This window comes from Myxine glutinosa, chromosome 1 (genome assembly GCF_964187855.1).
Source record: "Myxine glutinosa chromosome 1, kmMyxGlut1.1, whole genome shotgun sequence".
NCBI classification, from domain to species: domain Eukaryota; kingdom Metazoa; phylum Chordata; class Myxini; order Myxiniformes; family Myxinidae; genus Myxine; species Myxine glutinosa.
Genome location: NC_136261.1, coordinates 264,156,690 through 264,176,416, shown reverse-complemented (window position 1 = coordinate 264,176,416; position 19,727 = coordinate 264,156,690). Strand labels below are relative to the sequence as shown.

The 19,727-nt window shown below is 42.3% G+C and overlaps 1 protein-coding gene across 2 annotated transcripts; it reads right to left on the bottom strand.

The window, feature by feature from the left end:
- Positions 1-2,278: 2,278 nt before the first annotated feature.
- BET1 (Bet1 golgi vesicular membrane trafficking protein) lies at positions 2,279-18,083 on the bottom strand. 2 transcript variants are annotated; one of them, XM_068131166.2, is made up of 4 exons: positions 17,882-18,083; positions 14,006-14,106; positions 3,898-3,954; positions 2,279-3,802 (listed from the first exon to the last, which is right to left on the bottom strand). In XM_068131166.2, the coding sequence occupies exons 1-4, from the start codon at positions 17,898-17,900 to the stop codon at positions 3,647-3,649; spliced, it is 333 nt and encodes a 110-aa protein (XP_067987267.2). In that variant the 5' UTR covers positions 17,901-18,083; the 3' UTR covers positions 2,279-3,646. The 2 variants fall into 2 exon arrangements, with proteins under 2 accessions (XP_067987267.2, XP_078642653.1); XM_078786527.1 differs by having other exon boundaries at positions 14,006-14,232; positions 17,796-17,988.
- Positions 18,084-19,727: the final 1,644 nt, after the last annotated feature.

Genomic DNA, 19,727 nt, shown 5'->3' with positions numbered 1-19,727 from the left:
TGGGACTTGGGTTTTGCACACGGTGACCTCAACATTGTGCTCTCTTTACTTTGTCCTCAGAGGAAGAGAAGCCCTCTCATCTTGCCTCCCTAATCACCATTTCAACAGGTCCATCGCTCCCCGAGCTACACTTCGTCCTTGCAGCGCCGACCAGGCCATTGTGGTGGAGCCCCAATCAGCTACAAGTCCTCACCTTTCCCCATTGTTCATCGTGTGAGTCTAGTAAATGGCGCCATTAGGGGGTTGTTTTATTTATTTCCTATTGTACATAAGTTTGGTTTTTAATCACACACCTTCCCCATTTGTTGTCATTGTGCACCAGATCTACCCGGGTTCTGCTGTCTTGTCTATCCCCGGGTTATATTTCATTATAATAAACCTTTTTGACTCTGGAATGTTTTCCTGCCTTTTTGCCTCTCTCACATTGGAGCCACCCAGTTCGGTCTTAAATGGAGCGATCCTTGAATGGTAAAGAACAGTTAATTGAATGCACTGTGAATATTATATGGTAAGTTCTGGCGATCTTCAGGAGTAGCAAAAGCTCCTGGCATGACAGATGGCATTTGTCATACCCGCCGATGTGTCACTACTTTCATAAATTGGGCAGACGATTGGCAGATGAAGTTTAACATAAGGAAATGTAAGGTGCTGGGATGGTTAAGAATAATGAAAATAGGGATTACATGATGGAAGGGAGCATGTGATATTATGCAATATTCGAGCGTGTGACCCAAGAGAAGGGTCTGGGCCCTCGGGTTGATAATAATAGATACGTAATAGATACATAGACTGCACAGTGCCAGAGGTAAAGGTAAAGGTATAGGTAAAGCAAATAGGGTTTTAGGAATAAAAATTCCCCCATTTTAATTTTAACTCCCTGGTGATATCCCTGATTCTACCAAACTATGCTCAAACACTGCTTCTCCAATCACCCCTCATTTCTCCCCCAATGAAACTGAATTGTTATCTTGATGGGTTTATTTAATATTGGGTGTGTTCTGTTAGCAAGCAGCAAGTGGAGCAACGATCAAGAGGAGATGCTTGGCAAGCAGTAAGCAAGCTGCTTGGTAATGGAACACACCCCTGATAGGTAGGTTGAATCTGAATACCTGAGTGAGCAAGTCTGAGGACTACGACTTAATTTCTTTGCCGACTACGATGTACCAGCATATTGGCCCCAATCCAAACGAGCTGCCCATTGTCATAGGCTCTATCCAACTAGATGTTCTCATGGAGGAAACTCCATTGGACACATCCAAGCTGATGATCCCATCAGGGCCCTCAAGTAGAATCGGCCGGAAATGCGACCCTCATGATCCGGTGAAGTTTGATGTGCATGGAAGTGTCGGCCTTCTCGTCTTCACAAGATGAGTCACCCTTCACCTCCCCACCTAGGGTGAGGGGTGAGGAGTGGGCCACTTCCTTCGTACCTGTGCAGGAGGTTCGGGAAATGGTCCCACTGGAGAGTATCCGAAGTCATTTTTCTGGCACTGAATTTGAAGTAGAAATCTTGTCGTTCTGTGATTATCCAGTTAAATTTTGCTGCAATGCATTCTGTCGAAGGAATCCAATGGTCCTCAGGAAGCTTGTTCAGGAATCAGCGGTTTAAGGGGAAATTCAAGAGGTGTAAAGCAGAGCAGGTGTGAGTACATGAGTAAAGATAGGGAAACAGAGCAGGTGAGAATACATGAATAGAGGTGGGGGAACAGGGCAGGTGAAAGTACATGAGCAAGTATACCAACAGGACACAACAGAAGGGTTGAGAGACACAATAGAGGGAGACTTGGAAAAAGAAGGGATGTGGGAAAGAATGAGAGCTGGGGAGGACACACAGGGTGGACAAGATGGATGGAGAAGCAAACTCGCAGGAAGGAAAAATTGGAAAGATGTGGGCAATCGGGATAGATAACAACATGGTTATAGATGATTTACAAAAGTAAATAAATTTTGGATCCCAATTTAAACTAAATGATCTGATTGTGAGGAAGGGGAGAGATAGGAGCACCATTTAAAAAAAGACAGGAAGAATAGAATTTCAAGTGAGTCTCCACTCAAGGGATTTTTAGGTATGCTTCGAATAGTTGATATGCCCCGCTTTAGTGGGGGAAAAAAACCACCGTTTAGTGGAACTAAACGATCGTTTAGTGGGGAAAATGACCTTAAAACGATCATTCATTCATTCATTCTCCGAATAGTTGAAAAAAAAAAAAAACCCCCAAAAAAACAATAAAGTAACTCTCAGAAGAAGTTGCAAAAATTTTTTAACAGAACTTGGACATACTTTTCCTGTGGACATCGGAAAGACCACGATTTATTTACCAATACGGGGAAAACAAAGATTGAATAACGTACTTATGGATTATAATAAATAAATAGTAATTCATGGTACCGAGACGAGGTGTGAATATGCAGAGGAAGACGGGTGTGGAAGGAACAGTAGAATAAACAAGTTTCGTTCAGTTGTATTTGATTTACTGCAGAGCACATTTTTCGATAACAGTACACACCCAGTGAAATTTATCTTCCAAGTTCCTGGACACAGATTCAGACAAAGGAAAGCAGAGAGAGCCAAGGCCATTAGATCATGTGAGCCAACGTAACATGAACCCCTACATCACGGGCGTATCACGACGTGTGCTGCCATCTGTGTAAAAATATATAACAATCTAAAACACGACAACTAAGAAATGTTTGCATTGCAGTGTTCACATTAAGTAAAGCAGAAACATTGGGCAATACAACAGGAAAGAAAAGAAAAAAAAAACAAAAAAACTATACTTTGCAGACTTGCTCGATATAGAGCATGTGGCCAAGATGCACAACGTGTACTTACATTACTGTACATACATATTTACAGGCCCAAATAATTGGGTAGCTGCAGGTTGTTACATCATCCAATGCAGATAGTTGAACTACTATACCCATCATAACAAGATCACGATCAACACCACCTTGATTATAATCACCAGTTCAAGTGTGGCCTCCTAATGTACGTTTTTATATACTGAAAGCAAAGAGATGCCTTAACAACGCGACATGATCACGTGGAATGTTGGCAATGGCAACCTCTCAAAGAGGTCACAAGAGTGCATCACAGAGTATTAATCACGGCCAAAGTACGACTACAGCTGCAGCTATCCAAAAGTCTGGCAAATACCAGACGAGTTGTACAATCCTCATTTAAAAACCTTAATGTTTTTGGAAAAGAACGACTAAAGGGTTGACAGCACTTCTCAAAGTGGGTTTTCTTTGATGAGGATTGTTTACAGAATGGGCATGCCTTAAAGTTTCAGGTTTCGATCCCACATTCTTTTCACAAAACTGGCTTCAGTTCAGCGAAAAGTCGAACTGAATGATGGTTTTGGCGTTCCTCCCATGGCTGGTTCCAAAGGGTCAAAACAAATCCCATAGAGAGAGGAGTTAGCAACAACAATCATGTGCACGCGTGTTGTTTCACACACAATGAAAAACAAAACAAAAAAATAATACAAAACAGTGGATTAGCTTTGGCACGAATTAGAACTTGTTCTGAACAAAGGCAATCACGAGAGAGGAAACAAACTCGGGAAACAGAAATCATGAGCTGCAAAATCCTGCTCGGATCATCAAGCAATCGTGCAGGTATTTGGTCGAGCAAAGTCCAATGTCACCGAAGACGGATAACCCAGTACAGGACGAAGAACACGAAGCATGCGAAGAGCATCAGGTACAGCATGAGCCATGTCTGACTACCCCCAGATAACTTCTTGAGACGGCCCGCGGTGGAGCCCAGTAGGCCTCCAGTAGTGTCAAAGGCAACTTCCTGCGTGGCATGGGACAAAAGTGCATATTCAAATTTTAGAAGAGTCCAACAAATTGAGCAAATACAACGAGTCAACTCTTCCCCCATTTGCTTACCGTTTCACCAATGATACTGTTGTGTATCTTTACTTCATTGCCGATATCTATAGAAAGCTGGAAGGAAACGAAATACACCATCACACACCTCCTACATTACCAAATCATGCATTTTCTCCAAATACAGAAGAGTCTTGTTTATTTTAAAAAAAAAATGTTTCATGGACCATTAAATTGGTTTTCAACATAATGGAACTTCATTGCATTGATCAGATTGATATCCAAATGAAGCCCAGAACAACACAAACATAACTGCTTACTCACCTGAGCCACCTGCACATACAGGGTGATTTTCCTATTTGAGAGCCCTAAATAATTCCCATACACTAAAAACGATATCTGTTAGGAAACTAATATTTTGCGTAAATGTAACCTAATGTTCCAGAAAGACATAACATGTTCCTTAAGAGTTATCTGGTATCACATGGTTTATCACGTGACTCGGCAGTGACGTTTAAGAGTTTTCAGTCACGCCATGGCACTGTGGAAGAACATGTGTTTCTCGTCGAACATTACATCAAGAATGCATCCTTTAGCGAATGTCAAATTGCATTTAAAAGTCGCTTTGGTGGTCGTACAAAACTTTCAAAATCAGTGATATGGAAACTGGTGAAGCAGTTCTGCAAAATAATAGGTTCCTAACTGACAGTTTTTAGGGAATTATTTAGGGTTCTCCAATAAAATAAAATAAATCACTGGATCTTCAGTACTCTCATTATTAGTAGATAATTTTCAAGATGTTAGTTGAAGGATAACATTGATTCACTTCTTGTTCTATATAATTGTAAAATAATTATGTACCGCTGAAAGTTTGTGCCACGGAAGGACCAACATCTGCAACTCAGATGTGAAGTGATGTCAAAGTTGCACACACACAGCATTATGGGAATTTTCAAGACAGTCATTCAACAGTGCATTCTGTGATAGGGAGCAGGATTATTGTCCTGAAGTTTCTGGTGAATGAAAATGTCAAGCCAGCTGAGATTTACAAATCATAGCTGGGATATACTGTACAGTAATAGGCCTCTCGTGTAGAAGTACTTTTGAGTGGTAGAAAAGGAACAAGGACAGGGATCAGTAATGGATGAACATGCCACATTAACAGGTGTTGTTACTTCCACAAACATTAAGAACAGATGTTTTTGGGGAATCACCACATTAATATCAGAAATGGAATTGTGGAAATGATAATTACTTTAAGCTCGAAATTCCATAAAGCAAGTCCCCGGTGGACTTCCGTCGAAATAACTGGCATTTGATTAGAAGGAAGTTTGTTTGGCCAATGAGGCAGAACATTTGTAATATCACCTGAGTGATTTTCCTGAACAAGACTGTAAAATGATGAAATTAATCCAGCACTTGGCTCTGGGTTCGAAGTGGTCAAGCATGCAGTGGTAACAGTGAACCACCACCACGTTAAAAAAAAAAAAACTAGAGAGTTCATGCAACACCTTACCCCACGCAGTCTTGAGAGAAAATAAAAGGACATGGGCGGGGTTTGCGAGCGTCATAGGTCACGTGACATGGCAGCCATCTTGGATTAAAAGCAAATAATTTTAAAAAAATTCTCGGAAACCGCTGAATGGAAAAATTTGAACCTTGGCACATTGTCAAATACTCCCAATGGGGAACAAAAGCGTGTTAATGCAGACATCATCAGTGAAGTGGTGTACCAGCCATAAATGTTTCAATCGAATGCCTTATCCTCAAAATCTGAAATTGCATGCACATGATCTCTGACCCATTTGTATTGAAATATTAAATTTATGACATCATAGGTCACAGGGTTTGGCAGCCATATTGGATTTAACCTAAAACCTCTAAAAAAAAAAACTTCTCACAAATCACCAAAGCAATCGACTCGAACCTTCACGTGTGTCATCAACTAGGCATTGCGATTAAAAGTTGATCACGAAAATGTCATCGGTCACGCGGTGTGGCAGCCATATTGGACTGAAAGAAAATTTAAATAATTATATCTCAGAAACCGCTTACCCTATCGATGCGAAATATTACAAATATAATCTAACACCATTGCTGCATATAGTTTGAAAATGATGACATCGTAGGTCATGTGGTTTGGCAGCCATCTTGGATAGAAAAACGAATCTTATCCGATCAACAAGAAATTTCACAAACATGATCCCCTACCCATAAATATGCAGAGTGTACATTTTTGATGTCATATGCCACGTGCTTTGGCAGCCACATTAGAAAAAAAAGCCAATATTGAAAAAAAACCTTCTCTAAAACCGCTTCACCGATTGATGCGAAACCTGTCATGTCTGGTAAAAATGTGATACTTGAGAACAGCTGAAGTGACTTAAATCAAACTCGTTTATTTTTAGGACAGTGAAGGATGGCATCTACCCGTTGACACAGGCAGGGTCCACGTGGAGGCATATTGGTGACGCAGTCGCATTGCTCTAGTTTTATATTTAACCTTGTTCATGCTTTTTCTCCTGGCATTGTCACAAAATTATAATTTTCTTTTGATTTCAATTGAGGCTATCTTAAATAGCCAGATTGTCGCCACAGATGGTGCTGCTCACAAATGGAAAAAATTATAATCGGTGATTTTTTCATCCTACGTACTTCCGATAGTGTAGTCTGCCATAGCTTTCTACTTATGTTTATGTATACTAGGGCGTGCCCGTACGTGGGTGCAAAAAAACATGCGTGCAAACAACAACAACAAAAAAAAACTTTGAAACCACGTGGCAGTAACGACCACAGAACCCCCCCCCTCTATTTACATGAAATGGTTTGGTCCATTCGCAAAGCCAAAGCGAACGGCTTGCGAGTACGGTAGAACCCCCCCCCCCCCCCTCTATTTACATGAAATGGTTTGGTCCATTCGCAAAGCCAAAGCGAACGGCTTGCGAGTACGGTGACCATACCTTGGGAACCACTTGTCCGATTAATTTCAAACCTTGAAAAGGCACATCCTCGGGTCCCCAGCAATATACCTGGCAAGTTTCAAGTATATCGGACCCGTGGTTGTCGAGAAACAGCGGTCACAGACAAACACACACACACACACACACACACACACACACACACACACAGACACACACACATACACACAGAGATTACTGGAATTATAGATAGACTAGGGCGTGCCCGTACGTGGGTGCAAAAAAACATGCGTGCAAACAACAACAACAAAAAAAAACTTTGAAACCACGTGGCAGTAACGACCACAGAACCCCCCCCCCCCTCTATTTACATGAAATGGTTTGGTCCATTCGCAAAGCCAAAGCGAACGGCTTGCGAGTACGGTAGAACCCCCCCCCCCCCCCTCTATTTACATGAAATGGTTTGGTCCATTCGCAAAGCCAAAGCGAACGGCGAACGGCTAAATCGCCATAGCTCGGTAACTACTTCTCCGATTAATATGAAACCTTGAAAAGGCACATCCTCAGGTCCCCAGCAATATACCTGGCAAGTTTCAAGTATATCGGACCCGTGGTTGTCGAGAAACAGCGGTCACACACACACACACACACACACACACACACACACACACACACACACACACACACACACACACACACACACACACACACACACACACACACACACACAGACACACAGAGATTACTGGAATTATAGATAGATGACCGTTGCCAAGAGTCTACTTGCACTAGTTTTAAGTTGTCCTTCATATAATTTTGTGGGAAAGTCTCAAAATGGTGTTTTCATACGCATCTGTTTCATGCATGTGCATCTGTTTCATTCTGTAAAGAAAGTGGAAAAATATCCTTTGGTGAACATGACGTGGATGAAATTTCCACGAGATCAGATCTGCAACGAGGCATTCACAAATGAATACCTACACGAGTCTTACGAAGGCTTGGCTCTGAAAATATCTGTTCAAGTTTATGAATTGTGATTTTAAACTGAATTTTCTAAACTTGATAATCTATATGAATTACCTCTGCCAACGAAGGTGGACGGAGGTTACGTTTTCACCATTGTTTGCGAGCAGGATAAATCAAAATGTTATGGACAGATTCGGATGAAACTTGGTGGACAGGTTGGGTGTTTGACAAGGACAAATCGATTCAATTTTGGAGAAAATCCAGAGGCAGATCCATCCCAGCAGTGAGCTACAAAACGTAAACTGTTCAGCCTGGTGGATGTTTGTGTTCTACAGAGTGTCGTTCTATTTATTTAATGAATTCAGTACTGTAAATTACAATGATGGGTAAATTTTATGTTTTTTTTCACTTTTTTCAAGTTATTGTCTTTGTGTGTTACATTGGTCTGTTTATTGATAGTGATACTGTTAAAGCTGATATGTCACTACTTTAATCTAACTCTGATACCATCGCCAATATTTTTAATTCTGCCTATCAGTTAGACAGACTGACAAAGCAAGCCTTGTCTCGTATAATGAAAATGAACTCATGCTACCACACATTCACATCTCGCTGACTTAATTTTGCTCGCGGTACTGCACAACGATGTGATGAGGTTAAGTGATAGTGTGCTGATTGGCATTGCTCTAGCTTCACCTTCCTCTGATGGAGATGAACTCTGCATGCCAATCGATCTTGCCAATGTCTAAATTTTTAACATGCTGATCAACAAACAAACAACGATTATCTGACCTGTGTTTTTTAAATCTGTGTGATCCATTGATACTTGATTGTGACATACGCATATATGTCTGCCAAGCTTAGCAGGGGTATGTCCATGAGACCGGGCACCCACACCACGCTTCTCCCATTCAAGTTCACTACGGTCTGGTCGGTCTTGACTCTCCACACGCCGGCGTCTCTGCTGACTCTTTGTGGTCCCAGCTTTCAATCATGATGTAACACATCTCTGCTTTTGCCGCTTTACGGTTCACATCATCATTTTTTCCTTGCAAGGAACTCCCGTTTCAGTTAGGATTATTTTAAAGTGAATTACTCTCAGACGTTGATAGTTCCAACATCAGAAACGATTCTTCGATGTGTATTACATCGGTGATTTAAGTGTACCACTTTTGATGAATATAGGGTGTATGCAAGCTATCGTAACTTGTATGCAAGTTCAGTGTATATTCTACAAGTAATGGTGAATGAAAGCGGGCATTTACTAGTCTTGTATGCAACTCCGACCAGAGCTCGTAAAAACAACAACCCTGTATAGACCCACCCGTGGTGGTGATCTGGCTGTTTAAGATAGCCTCAATTCTCACAATTTTTCACAAATAGCCACATTACATCGGCTCAACTGTAATTGTGGTCGCACATATTCATCAGACCACAATGCAAGCAAGACATGGCCTGGCGACCTGGCCTTGCCATGCCTTGTGGCTTGCTGAGTTTTGCAAACTATATGCAGTAACGGAGGGATGAAACCGAGGAAGGAGGAGAACGAGAAGGATGAGACCGAGAGGGAAAAGACCGAGAGGGAAAAGACCGAGAGGGAAAAGACCGAGAGGGAAAAGACCGAGAGGGAAAAGACCGAGACCTGGTGTACCACGGAGGCCACTCCAGGGACGGAGGGGAAAACGGAGTATGGATGAGGAGACGGCTTGGTTGACGAGTCGTGGTTCCTTGCTGGGGTGAATATGGATGTTTCAGGACCAGGGAAGGCTACACTTAGTCTTTAATCTGATTCTGTTTGGTCTGATTGATTGATAAACAGGAGTGAGGAATGATTGACGGGAATACCCACCTGGTCTCCAGGGCCGGGTTGACAATTGCTCCAATGGCGCCGAGGTGCCAAGCCCACAATTAGAAGGGACCACAATGAACAAGATAGATTTTTTTTAAAGTGTACACATTGCGATACGTTTAAATAAATAATATGTATTGATGTTAATGCTAATTTTTTTTTTTTAAACATACGATTTAAATTGAAACAAGCGTTACGCCTCGGTCCCCCGTCGGGGAAGTGATTGGAAATCAAGGCTTGGAAATCAGCCAACATCACCTTGGAAGGCTTGGAAATCAGCCAACATCACCGCTTTGCACAAAAAAGGTGCAAAAACAGATCCCAGCAACTACAGACCAATCAGCCTTCTCCCAATTATCAGCAAAGTCATGGAATCCATCATTGCTTCAGATATGAAATCTTTCCTCTTCTCCAATGGCTTGATCTCTGATCATCAATTTGGTTTCAGACCTGGTCACTCTACTCTGGACATGCTGCTTCTGCTTTCTCAACAATGGATGGAGGTCCTCAACGCCAAACAGGAAATGAGAGCTGTCTCCCTTGACATTTCACGTGCCTTCGATACGGTCTGGCACCCTGCTCTGCTCACCAAACTCTCCTCCTTTGGTATCCATGGAAATCTCCACGCATGGCTGGTGGACTTCCTCTCTGGTCGTAGTCAACGTGTGGCCCTGAATGGGTTTCTCTCATCTCCTCTTCCTGTTCAGGCTGGAGTTCCCCAAGGTAGTGTTCTGGGCCCTGTGCTTTTTCTGGTCTTCATCAATGATCTCTCTGACTCTCTTGAAAATCCTCTCTATCTCTTTGCTGATGACTCTACTCTCTGTCGCTCTATTCCTCATCCCTCAGATCGGCAGTCTGCAGCCTCCTCACTCTCTGCAGACCTGGACAAAATCACAGACTGGGCAAACAAATGGAACATGTCTTTCAATCCTGATAAATCTCACACTCTTACGATGTCTCTCCGAAAAGACTGACTGGAAAACCCTCCCATCCACTTTCTGAATAATCCTCTCCAAAAAGTTCTGTCACTCAAGCTTTTGTGTCTCACTATTTGCCATGATCTTTCCTGGGAAAACCACATTTCAAATCTGGCCTCCAAAGCCAGTCGCCGACTGGGCATCCTCCGTCGTGCAAAGTCCTTCCTTGGCACACCTGAGCTCCTCACCACATACAAGGCTTTCATCCGCAGCTCTATGGAATACTGCTCTCCCCTCTGGTCTGGTGCTCCTGCCTCACACCTAGCCCGTCTTCACGCTGTTGAAACCAAAGCGTTCAGAATCATTGGAATCTCCCGCGATGAAGCTAACTCCAAGGGCCTTTCACTCACTCACCGCAGGCAGGTTGGTGGTCTTTCCGTCTTCTACCGACTCCTCTCTGGCCTTGCCCCCCCAGCCCTCTCTGGGCTCTGTCCCCCAAATATTCCTACAGGTCGCACAAGATCTGCCTGCAACCCTCTTATGGTTAAACTGCCAAAATCAAGACTTTCTGCTCACCTTCACTCCTTCATTCCTCTTTTCTCCCGCCTCTGGAACAAACTCCCTCACTCTCTTCAATCCCACTCCACCCTCCAGGTCTTTAAAACAGCTGTTCACCACCATCTCTTATCCTCCCCCATCCAAAACCTTGATCTTTTCTACCCCGCTAATTTCGGTCCCCTTGTGTTTTATACCTCTCCCCCCCCCCCCCTCCCACGCCTCCTGCCCCCAAGCCCTCTCCCTCCCACACTTCTCCCTGCTCTCAAATGTTGTGGTTGTGTGCTTCCCCTTCTCTCCCCATCTTGTCTTCCGCTCCCTCTTTTTGTATATTTTGTTTGTCTGGTTGATTTGTTTGTGAAATAAATGTTAGCTCTTTCACGAGCCTCGATTCAGTATACAAAAAAAAAAAAAAAAAAAAAAAAAAAAAAAAAGGTGATGCGAGTTGACAAAGTGGAAGACGCAGAAAACATGCTATGCTATGATATGATATTTCGCTCACAAGGTTCAGACATACATGGAGGCGGCCATCTTGGATTTTGACGTGGCGACCCAATTTTCTATAGCGTTCTTCCTTGTGCCTAGATACACCCAAACACCAGATTAGAAGTTGGTACTTCGCTTATTTTTCAAGATATTCCGCTCACAAGGTTCAGACATACATGGCGGTGGCCATCTTGGATTTTGACGTGGCGACCCACTTTTCAATAGCGTTCTTCCTTATGCTGAGATACACCCACACACCAGATTAGAAGTTGGTACTTCGCTTATTTTTCGAGATATTTCGCTCACAAGGTTCAGACATATATATGGTGGCGGCCATCTTGGATTTTGACGTGGCGACCCAATATTAAACAGCGTTCTTCCTTGTGCCTAGATACACCCACACACCAGATTAGAAGTTGGTACTTCGCTTATTTTTCAAGATATTCATCTCACAAGGTTCAGACATACATGGCGGCGGCCATTTTGGATTTTGACGTGGTGACCCAATTTTCAATGGCGTTCTTCCTTATGCCTAGATACACCCACACACCAGATTAGAAGTTGGTACTTCGCTTATTTTTCAAGATATTCAGCTCACAAGGTTCAGACATACATGGCATCAGACATACATGGTGGCGGCCATCTTGGATTTTGACGTGGTGTCACCCACATACCAAATTCGAATGCGGTCTGTCGCTTACGCACGCACGCACACCCGCACGGACGGAAGGACGGACGGACGGACGGACACACGGACGGAGGGGAAAACCATAGTCCCCCTTTCGCTCCGCTGTGCGACGGGGACAAAAAATATATACTACAATTTCCTGGCCGGTGATGTCACCACAATGTTAATGGCATACATTCCAGTTCCAATACGGTAATCTCGCGTTTTGTGCGTGTCGTGTTTCAGCATTTTTGGAGTAGTGTGCACCTGTCATTTATACCATTTTTTGGAATTACGTGACTCGAGTACGTGAGTAACACTGCGATTAAATATTCACACTGAACAACATAAAAACATGTTCATGATAACACCTAGATTCTGGTTCGATTTCCTTCCCTCTCCCTCAGCTTGGGGAAACCCTCCATGTTAGCATCATGCGTGTAGTGGTGTGTTTCCCATTTTGCACATGAATCGTGCCACTGTAATAAGCGTAACCCTGGCAATCATGACTGGAAAGTGTCCGTGGAGTAGCAAGGTAGGTCGTGCAAGCAAAATACAGAGGAATGCCTTCACTATTGAAGTAAAAATGGATGTTTTATGATGGAATGAAAGAGGTGATCATACAGGTGATATGAGGACCAGGGAGGGAGTGATGGCTACATTCAAGGTGTATATTATCTCTGAAGAACATTTGCAAACTTGATAAAGATTTAATGATTTGTAGGTGAAATGAACTGATAATGATCAGATGACTGGACAGGAATTCTGGAAAGCCTTTACAATAAGGGATGTTATTTGTAATGTTAAGGAGTGTTGGAGGGAAGTCACCCATTCCTGTATGAATGGTGTCTGGGAGAAACTTTGCCCTCAGTTTGTTCACGGTTTCAAGGGTTTCGGCATGAATAATGATGTGTTGAATTTAGCATGAAGCAACATTGTCAAAATGGTCAATACTGTCGGCTTTGATGAGGTGAAGGAGGGTGATGTAGAGGAGTTCTCAAATGAGGCCATTCTACTGCTGGAGAAGTAATGCCAGGTGGATCTTAAACATTATAATGTAAATAAAATAAACCAGTGTTATCGTAAAAAATAGGACAATAAGATGAGGATTGAGGCAACACTCACCCTAACCTCTGCCTCTTATAATGGGAAATTAGTTTGAATTTACACGTTTTTCATTTAAAACACTTGTGCAACACTTGCTCTCAGGCTGAAGGTGAGGAGCTTAGCCAAGGAGGATGACATTGGGGACTTCACGACCAGCCTGTTGTGGGTCTACAGATTCATCACAAGCCATGATGTCAGTGCGACACTACACACACGTCTCCCATCATGTTCCCGATGACACGACTGATAAGATTACGCACTTCCAGTCCCACATCATCAAGCTTCGCCGGGAGCATTAATTTTTTATTTTTGTGGGTGAAAAACAGTGGAGCGGTTAATACACAGGAAAATACGGTACACCTCTTACTCAATTAGGATTGTCACCAAGCAATAAGCACTTGAGAACATATTTGAGGCAGAACGTGTTTGAGAGATTAGGAGTTACACATAGGTACAGATGTCCAGGAATGGCTGCGTACCCATAGTGAAGATTAATATAATTCTGGCATTGTGTTACCACACCAGTGAAAGTGCGTGCATGCATGTGTGCACACGTACTATTAATTCAGCTCAACTCACAAGAAGACAAAGCACAAATTAACCGTAACCATATACAAGTATTTTTGTATCTTTTGTCAGATTTGAAATCATTGCACCCCACTTTTTCAGGAAACAAATGATTCCCATGTCTGTCGTTACACACCGACTTCAGCGCAGTGACTTTGTCACGCAAGTGCTGAGCCATATCTTCATTTTCTTCTTCATATAACCGTTGGCCACCTCCAACATAATTCACTCCTTCAGCTACAAAACAGAGCACACACACGTACAGTTCATTACCTACTTGTGGGACATATAAACCTCGTGCCGTAATAATAACCATTATATCTCCATCTGTGCCTTCATGCAACATAATGGGCTCTTTTGGGACTAGGCAGAGCTTGAAACCAGAAACTTTGGATGGTTCTAATACAGAAACCACAAAGTCAAATATCTTATGATCTCTACACACTTATCTCCATAAATAAACAAATATCCAGAAACCAAACCGGTAAAACCTTCCAAGTCTCCACAATGTTTTGAGAGACCACAGGTTCAGTGTTCCAGTAGAATTATAAATAAATAAAAATCAAATGGAAATGAAATGATGTAAAAAAAAAAAAAATGAAATGGAAATGAAAATGATGTAAAAAAAAAAAAAACATGAAATGGAAATGAAATGATGTAAAAAAAAAAAAAAAATGAAATGGAAATGAAAATGATGTAAAAAAAAAAATGAAATGGAAATGAAAATGATGTAAAAAGAAAAAATCAAATGGATATGAAAATGCATGTCATTCACCATGTATATATAATGAAGGAAAAGTATGTTGTATGTATGTATGTATGTTGTATGTATATATGTTGCATGTAAATATGTTGCATGTATCTTGCACTCCTCGAGGTTTTGACCTAGGAAGCTGAAGCCTTCAGGGATTAATTAATAAGGGTACCCTGAAGTTCTGCCTGTGCAAGTTTCATTTGATTCCATCAAGTCTTGAAAAATCGGGGTGGGGGGGGGGGGGGGGGGGTGGGGGAGGTGAGTGGGGAGAAATTTTGAATTATTTGATCGATATAACTACGATGTATTATATATGCACATAAGCAGTGTGCATGTTTTTGCTTCATATATTATGTAACTCAGCTGTTTTTATTTTCGGGAGCAATCAAGGAAGCGGCCTGTTGCCTATACACCACACAAATAAAGGGATGTGTCAGAAGAACATTGCTCGCTTAGAAAAAGATCGCTCCTAGGGTGGGTACTCTGTTTGTAACTACAATCAGAGTACCAGCGGTTCCATTTCAGCCACTAGTTGAAGGAAACCAAACATGGTAGCAACAAAAAGGGATCCAAGTTCATCACAATTGGTACTTGTTGAATATAACATGCAGGGTGCCCGCTTTCAGATCTTACATGAAAAGGTGAACCCAAGGTTATCCCGATTGTATCCTGCTTCATCCTACATGCAAGTTGGCACTAAAGATGCACTTTTAGAAGGTCGGACCATGTACCACATATGCGATACATTTTTTTTTTAATGACTGTTTGTACCGATATGGGCTGACAGGATAGGTTTGATATAGGTTTGATACTCACCTCAGAGTTGTCTAGCCTGGGTTCGACTCTTGACCCAGTTATTTCCCAGTCACCGTGACATTTAATATGCAGGACAATGCAGTGATGTGTCTGTAGTATCACAGTATGCATTGGACTGATGTTAAGCCGGAGGACAGACCCGTCTGCCTACACTTGTCATTGGTGGACATTGAATATCACAGGGTTTTTCTCCGAAGAGTAGGCGAGTTATCACCGGCACCCAGAACAAATGACAAATTGCTTCCACCTTCAGCTGTTAGACACATGCACAGGAGAGCTGGCGGGATAGTCTAGAGTTCTGCACATTGACATATGAACTGTCTTGCCTAGTTGAATATCTGCTCAGCTATAAATTGTCACTCACATGCATAACGAGGCAACAATGTGTATGTGCCATTCCCCAGATGGATGTTAAACTGCGCTCCCACATCTGCCGGCATTAGTTGTTGGACCTTAAATATCTGACAGTGTCCTTTGGAAAGTAAAGGGAAGAGAAGGCGAGCTATCGCCAGCAGCCCTAGCAAATGATGCTACCCACAGCAATGAGCTGTACACGAAAAAAGAAAGAAGTAGAGACTTGTCCGAGATTAGTTCTCATAAAGAACTGTTCCTTTTTAAAATCGAGCTATGCCCCAGAGCTCTGCGAACAGAATGGGTCTCAAAACACAATCTGTTGTGATAAAAGCTGTGAAAACTACTCAATAATCAATGATCAGTTTGGAGTTTGTGAAAGTGTACAATCGTTAGAATGCATATGAGAAAAACTCCTAAAATCATGTGAGAAAGGCACTCTGGGGTGGTGGTGATAATTCGTTGGAGTCCACCAATCTGCTCCAGCTAAGGATCTCTAAACTGTACCATTAGGAACAGAACATTTCCGTTTTCTGAAGCAATTAATGACAGACATCATTCCATGGTCCATTTTCTCCGTTAGCAAAATTTGACGATTTAAATGGCTGACAATTCCCTGCAGTTGAAAGGAGGTGGCCAAACCCTAGTCTAAAAGCACTCCAGATTGAGAGGTTACTTCGGCAGTCTTCGACCGATTCAGGCAGAGAATGACAATATGACATCAAAGGGACATAGGCAGAGGCAGGTGTGTGACAATAAGTATAATCTCATGTTGTGCGGGCTCCCTGCCACAGATGGATCCAAAGTCCAGTCAATGGATACAATTTAGGGCTGAATTTCACTCCGACTCATGAGACCTCAATAATAACTAGAACGGCACTCGATAGAGCACATACCTCCGCCAGGCTGAATAATTTACGTTTTGTATCCCACTGATGGGCCGGATCTGGATCCGGGACCGAACCAGAATCAAATGCTGGTCCTTGTCACACAGCCAACCTGTCCACCAAGTTTAATCTCGCCTCAATCCATCCACAGTGTTTTGAGATATCCTGCCCGCAGACAAACAGGGGTGAATACATAATCTCCTAATGGGATCTCACTTGCGACAATTCCTAACTGGGCCAAATCCACACAATTTTGTACAATTCCCAACCGGGCAAAATCTGCACCATTTTATACAATGCCTAACAGGGCCAAATCCATATGAACTTCCAATCAAAACTCCATGGGACATTTGCTTAATGGATACGAAAAAGTGAAAATTGAGAAATATGATAGAACACTGCAATTGTGAAACGTACGAACATTTCTTTCCGAACAATCCCATTTAATGAAGGTTTTCAAATTATTGCACAGAATTATGCATAATCCTTATATTTACGAGAATTCACGAGCCGGTGTGCGTGTTCGTCACGCTACTCCTCTTACAATTCTGTCCCGATTACATCCAGATTTGCTACATAGGATCAGTACAACCCCAATTAGTGTATAGGGGTGTTTTTAATCTTTGCTGATGCTCTGAAAGAGCAGGGGGAGGGGGAGGAGGGACGCAAATTATCGATGTAAATGTGTATCGTGTAGCGCCACCTCCAGGTGGGAGACGGTATTACAAGTGCAGAAAGATATTTTTGAATAAGGATAACATGACCCCCTGGCCGCTCCCGTATGTAGCGGGTCCTTCTGGTTTCAAATAATTCACAATGGATTCGGTGGAATATTAAATGTGAATTTGAAGTCGACAGATTGTTCACATTTAAAGAGCTGGGTGTGTTCATTTACCAAGTTTCTTGTACAGCCCTCGCAAAGTGTTTAAGCACTCCCTTTGAAACTGTTGATTGATAAGGAACAGCCGGCTTGGCAAGCGCTAGCCAGCTGCTTAGTAACTGAACACGCCCGTACTTTCATTGAAAAACCGCTGCAGCCCGTACTTTCATTGAAAAACCGCTGCAGCCCGACAGTCATCACTCCAACCATTCCCGAGGCCCAGGTCCGTCAACAGCACCAAAAGCAAACAAAAAGAGCCGATATAAATTATGGCGAATTTAAAATGAATCATTCCACATTAGCAGAGTAAACCCGAGTACTGACCTGTGTTACCTCTCCTCATGATGTTAACAAACAAAGAAAACAAATAAATACAAAATGACAAACGTATCAACCAGCATTCGGTCTGTCAGCCCACGTCATCACTGTACACCGTTTTGAGATTTGTCGTTTAAAATTTCAGTGAAAAATTACTTCGACTCAAGATTAAAGACCAGCTTAAATATATATATATATATTTAAAATCGGACCTTGTTAGCTATTAAACAAGTCACGTAAACTGGAGCATCCGAAAAAAAACCGCATCCCATACACCGCCCAAATAATCCACACTTACTGTTTAATTCAGGGTCAACCGGACGGAGAGAAAAATATATGAAAACATCTAAATTGTGTAATACGTTAAGGGAGCTTATTAACTGTTCAGTGTTCAAGGAGCCCAAAAAAAAAACGTATCGGGTTTTACAAATCAAATAATGAATAAACTACGCTCGGGCCCAAGGCTGTTGGCCCTGATCGAGCACACTGACTCCTCGTCCTCCTTTCCGGACCCGGAAATAATTACACAATACAGTCATGAGTCATGTTCTATACTCTGTACAGTGTACTGTACCCTCACAAGGGTGAGGGCCGATACGTCAGCTTCAATTTTATTCATTGCGCATCAATTTCCATTTAAGGAAAAATACTTATAGTCTGAATTATCCCCTTCAACCCACTCATTTGAGGTTAACTGATGTCTCGTTGTTCCTCACCAATTTATAGGGGGTACATTGACGTGGATGTATGAAGATTCTATGGGAGACGTGATTAATATATATCTGATGAATTTCCAGGATCGCTCAGTTCATGTGATGATAATTGTAACATTACAATTACATATGCTGCACATCATATTTCCTCATTGGGTTTCTTTCCTCAATAACCATGGTTTACAAACGCAGGATTAACATGTTTCTGAACCAGAAATCTATAGTTTATTTTACAATTTAAAAGTTACTGCTTAGTTATTTTTACATTGTATTATCAAATCACCTTTCCTAATTATTCCTGTATATAATATGGCTAAGTGTCGTTTTTAGAATCATGCTTGGTGTAGAGTGTGTGTGTGTGTGTGTGTGTGTGTGTGTGTGTGTGTGTGTGTGTGTGTGTGTGTGTGTGTGTGTGTGTGTGTGTGTGTGTATATATATATGTATTTGGTGTATGTCGTGTGTGTGTGTGTGTGTGTTTTGTTACGTTTGTAGGGGTAAGGCAGTGATTACCTTAGTCCAGGTAGAATTGCCTAGGTAATATGCTTCGAATGTCGTGTAGCCATCTTGATGTACATAAGTCAGGCTGTATGTCGTGTGAGCTTGTATTTTCGGCCCCATGAGAGGGATGGGTATGTTAATTAACGAGGGATTATGGGTAAATTAATCCCCTGTATGTAATGGCCTCTAGAAGGGCGGAAATTTTCTCTCGGAGTCTGGATCTGGTGGTGAACGGTCATGTCCCAACATCGCTTTTCTTCTTTCATTCTCGAGTCCTGGCTTTTGACAACGAACGGTCGAGGCTCTGGACTTCCTCTTATCGTCTGGCTGTGCTGTTGGTGTTGGTGAACAAGATCGTGAGGATAAGTGTAGCTCGAAGAGGGTGCTGCGCGCCAAGGCCTACTGCGCAACAACGAGCGCGTTTTCACGCGCAAGGACGTAGTGGCCTCAGACTATGTTTGACGATTCCTGACGGAGTTCAAGAGCAACTCGGAGCTAAGTCCCCACAATAAATAGCACACCTTTATTTTCGTTCTTTTATATTTCCCTTTGTCTGTAATCGAGTCAGTGTGGAGACGTCCCGTTTAGGAATTATAGTTTTTATTTGGCCGTGTTTTAGTTTATTACCGGCATTTTCTTAA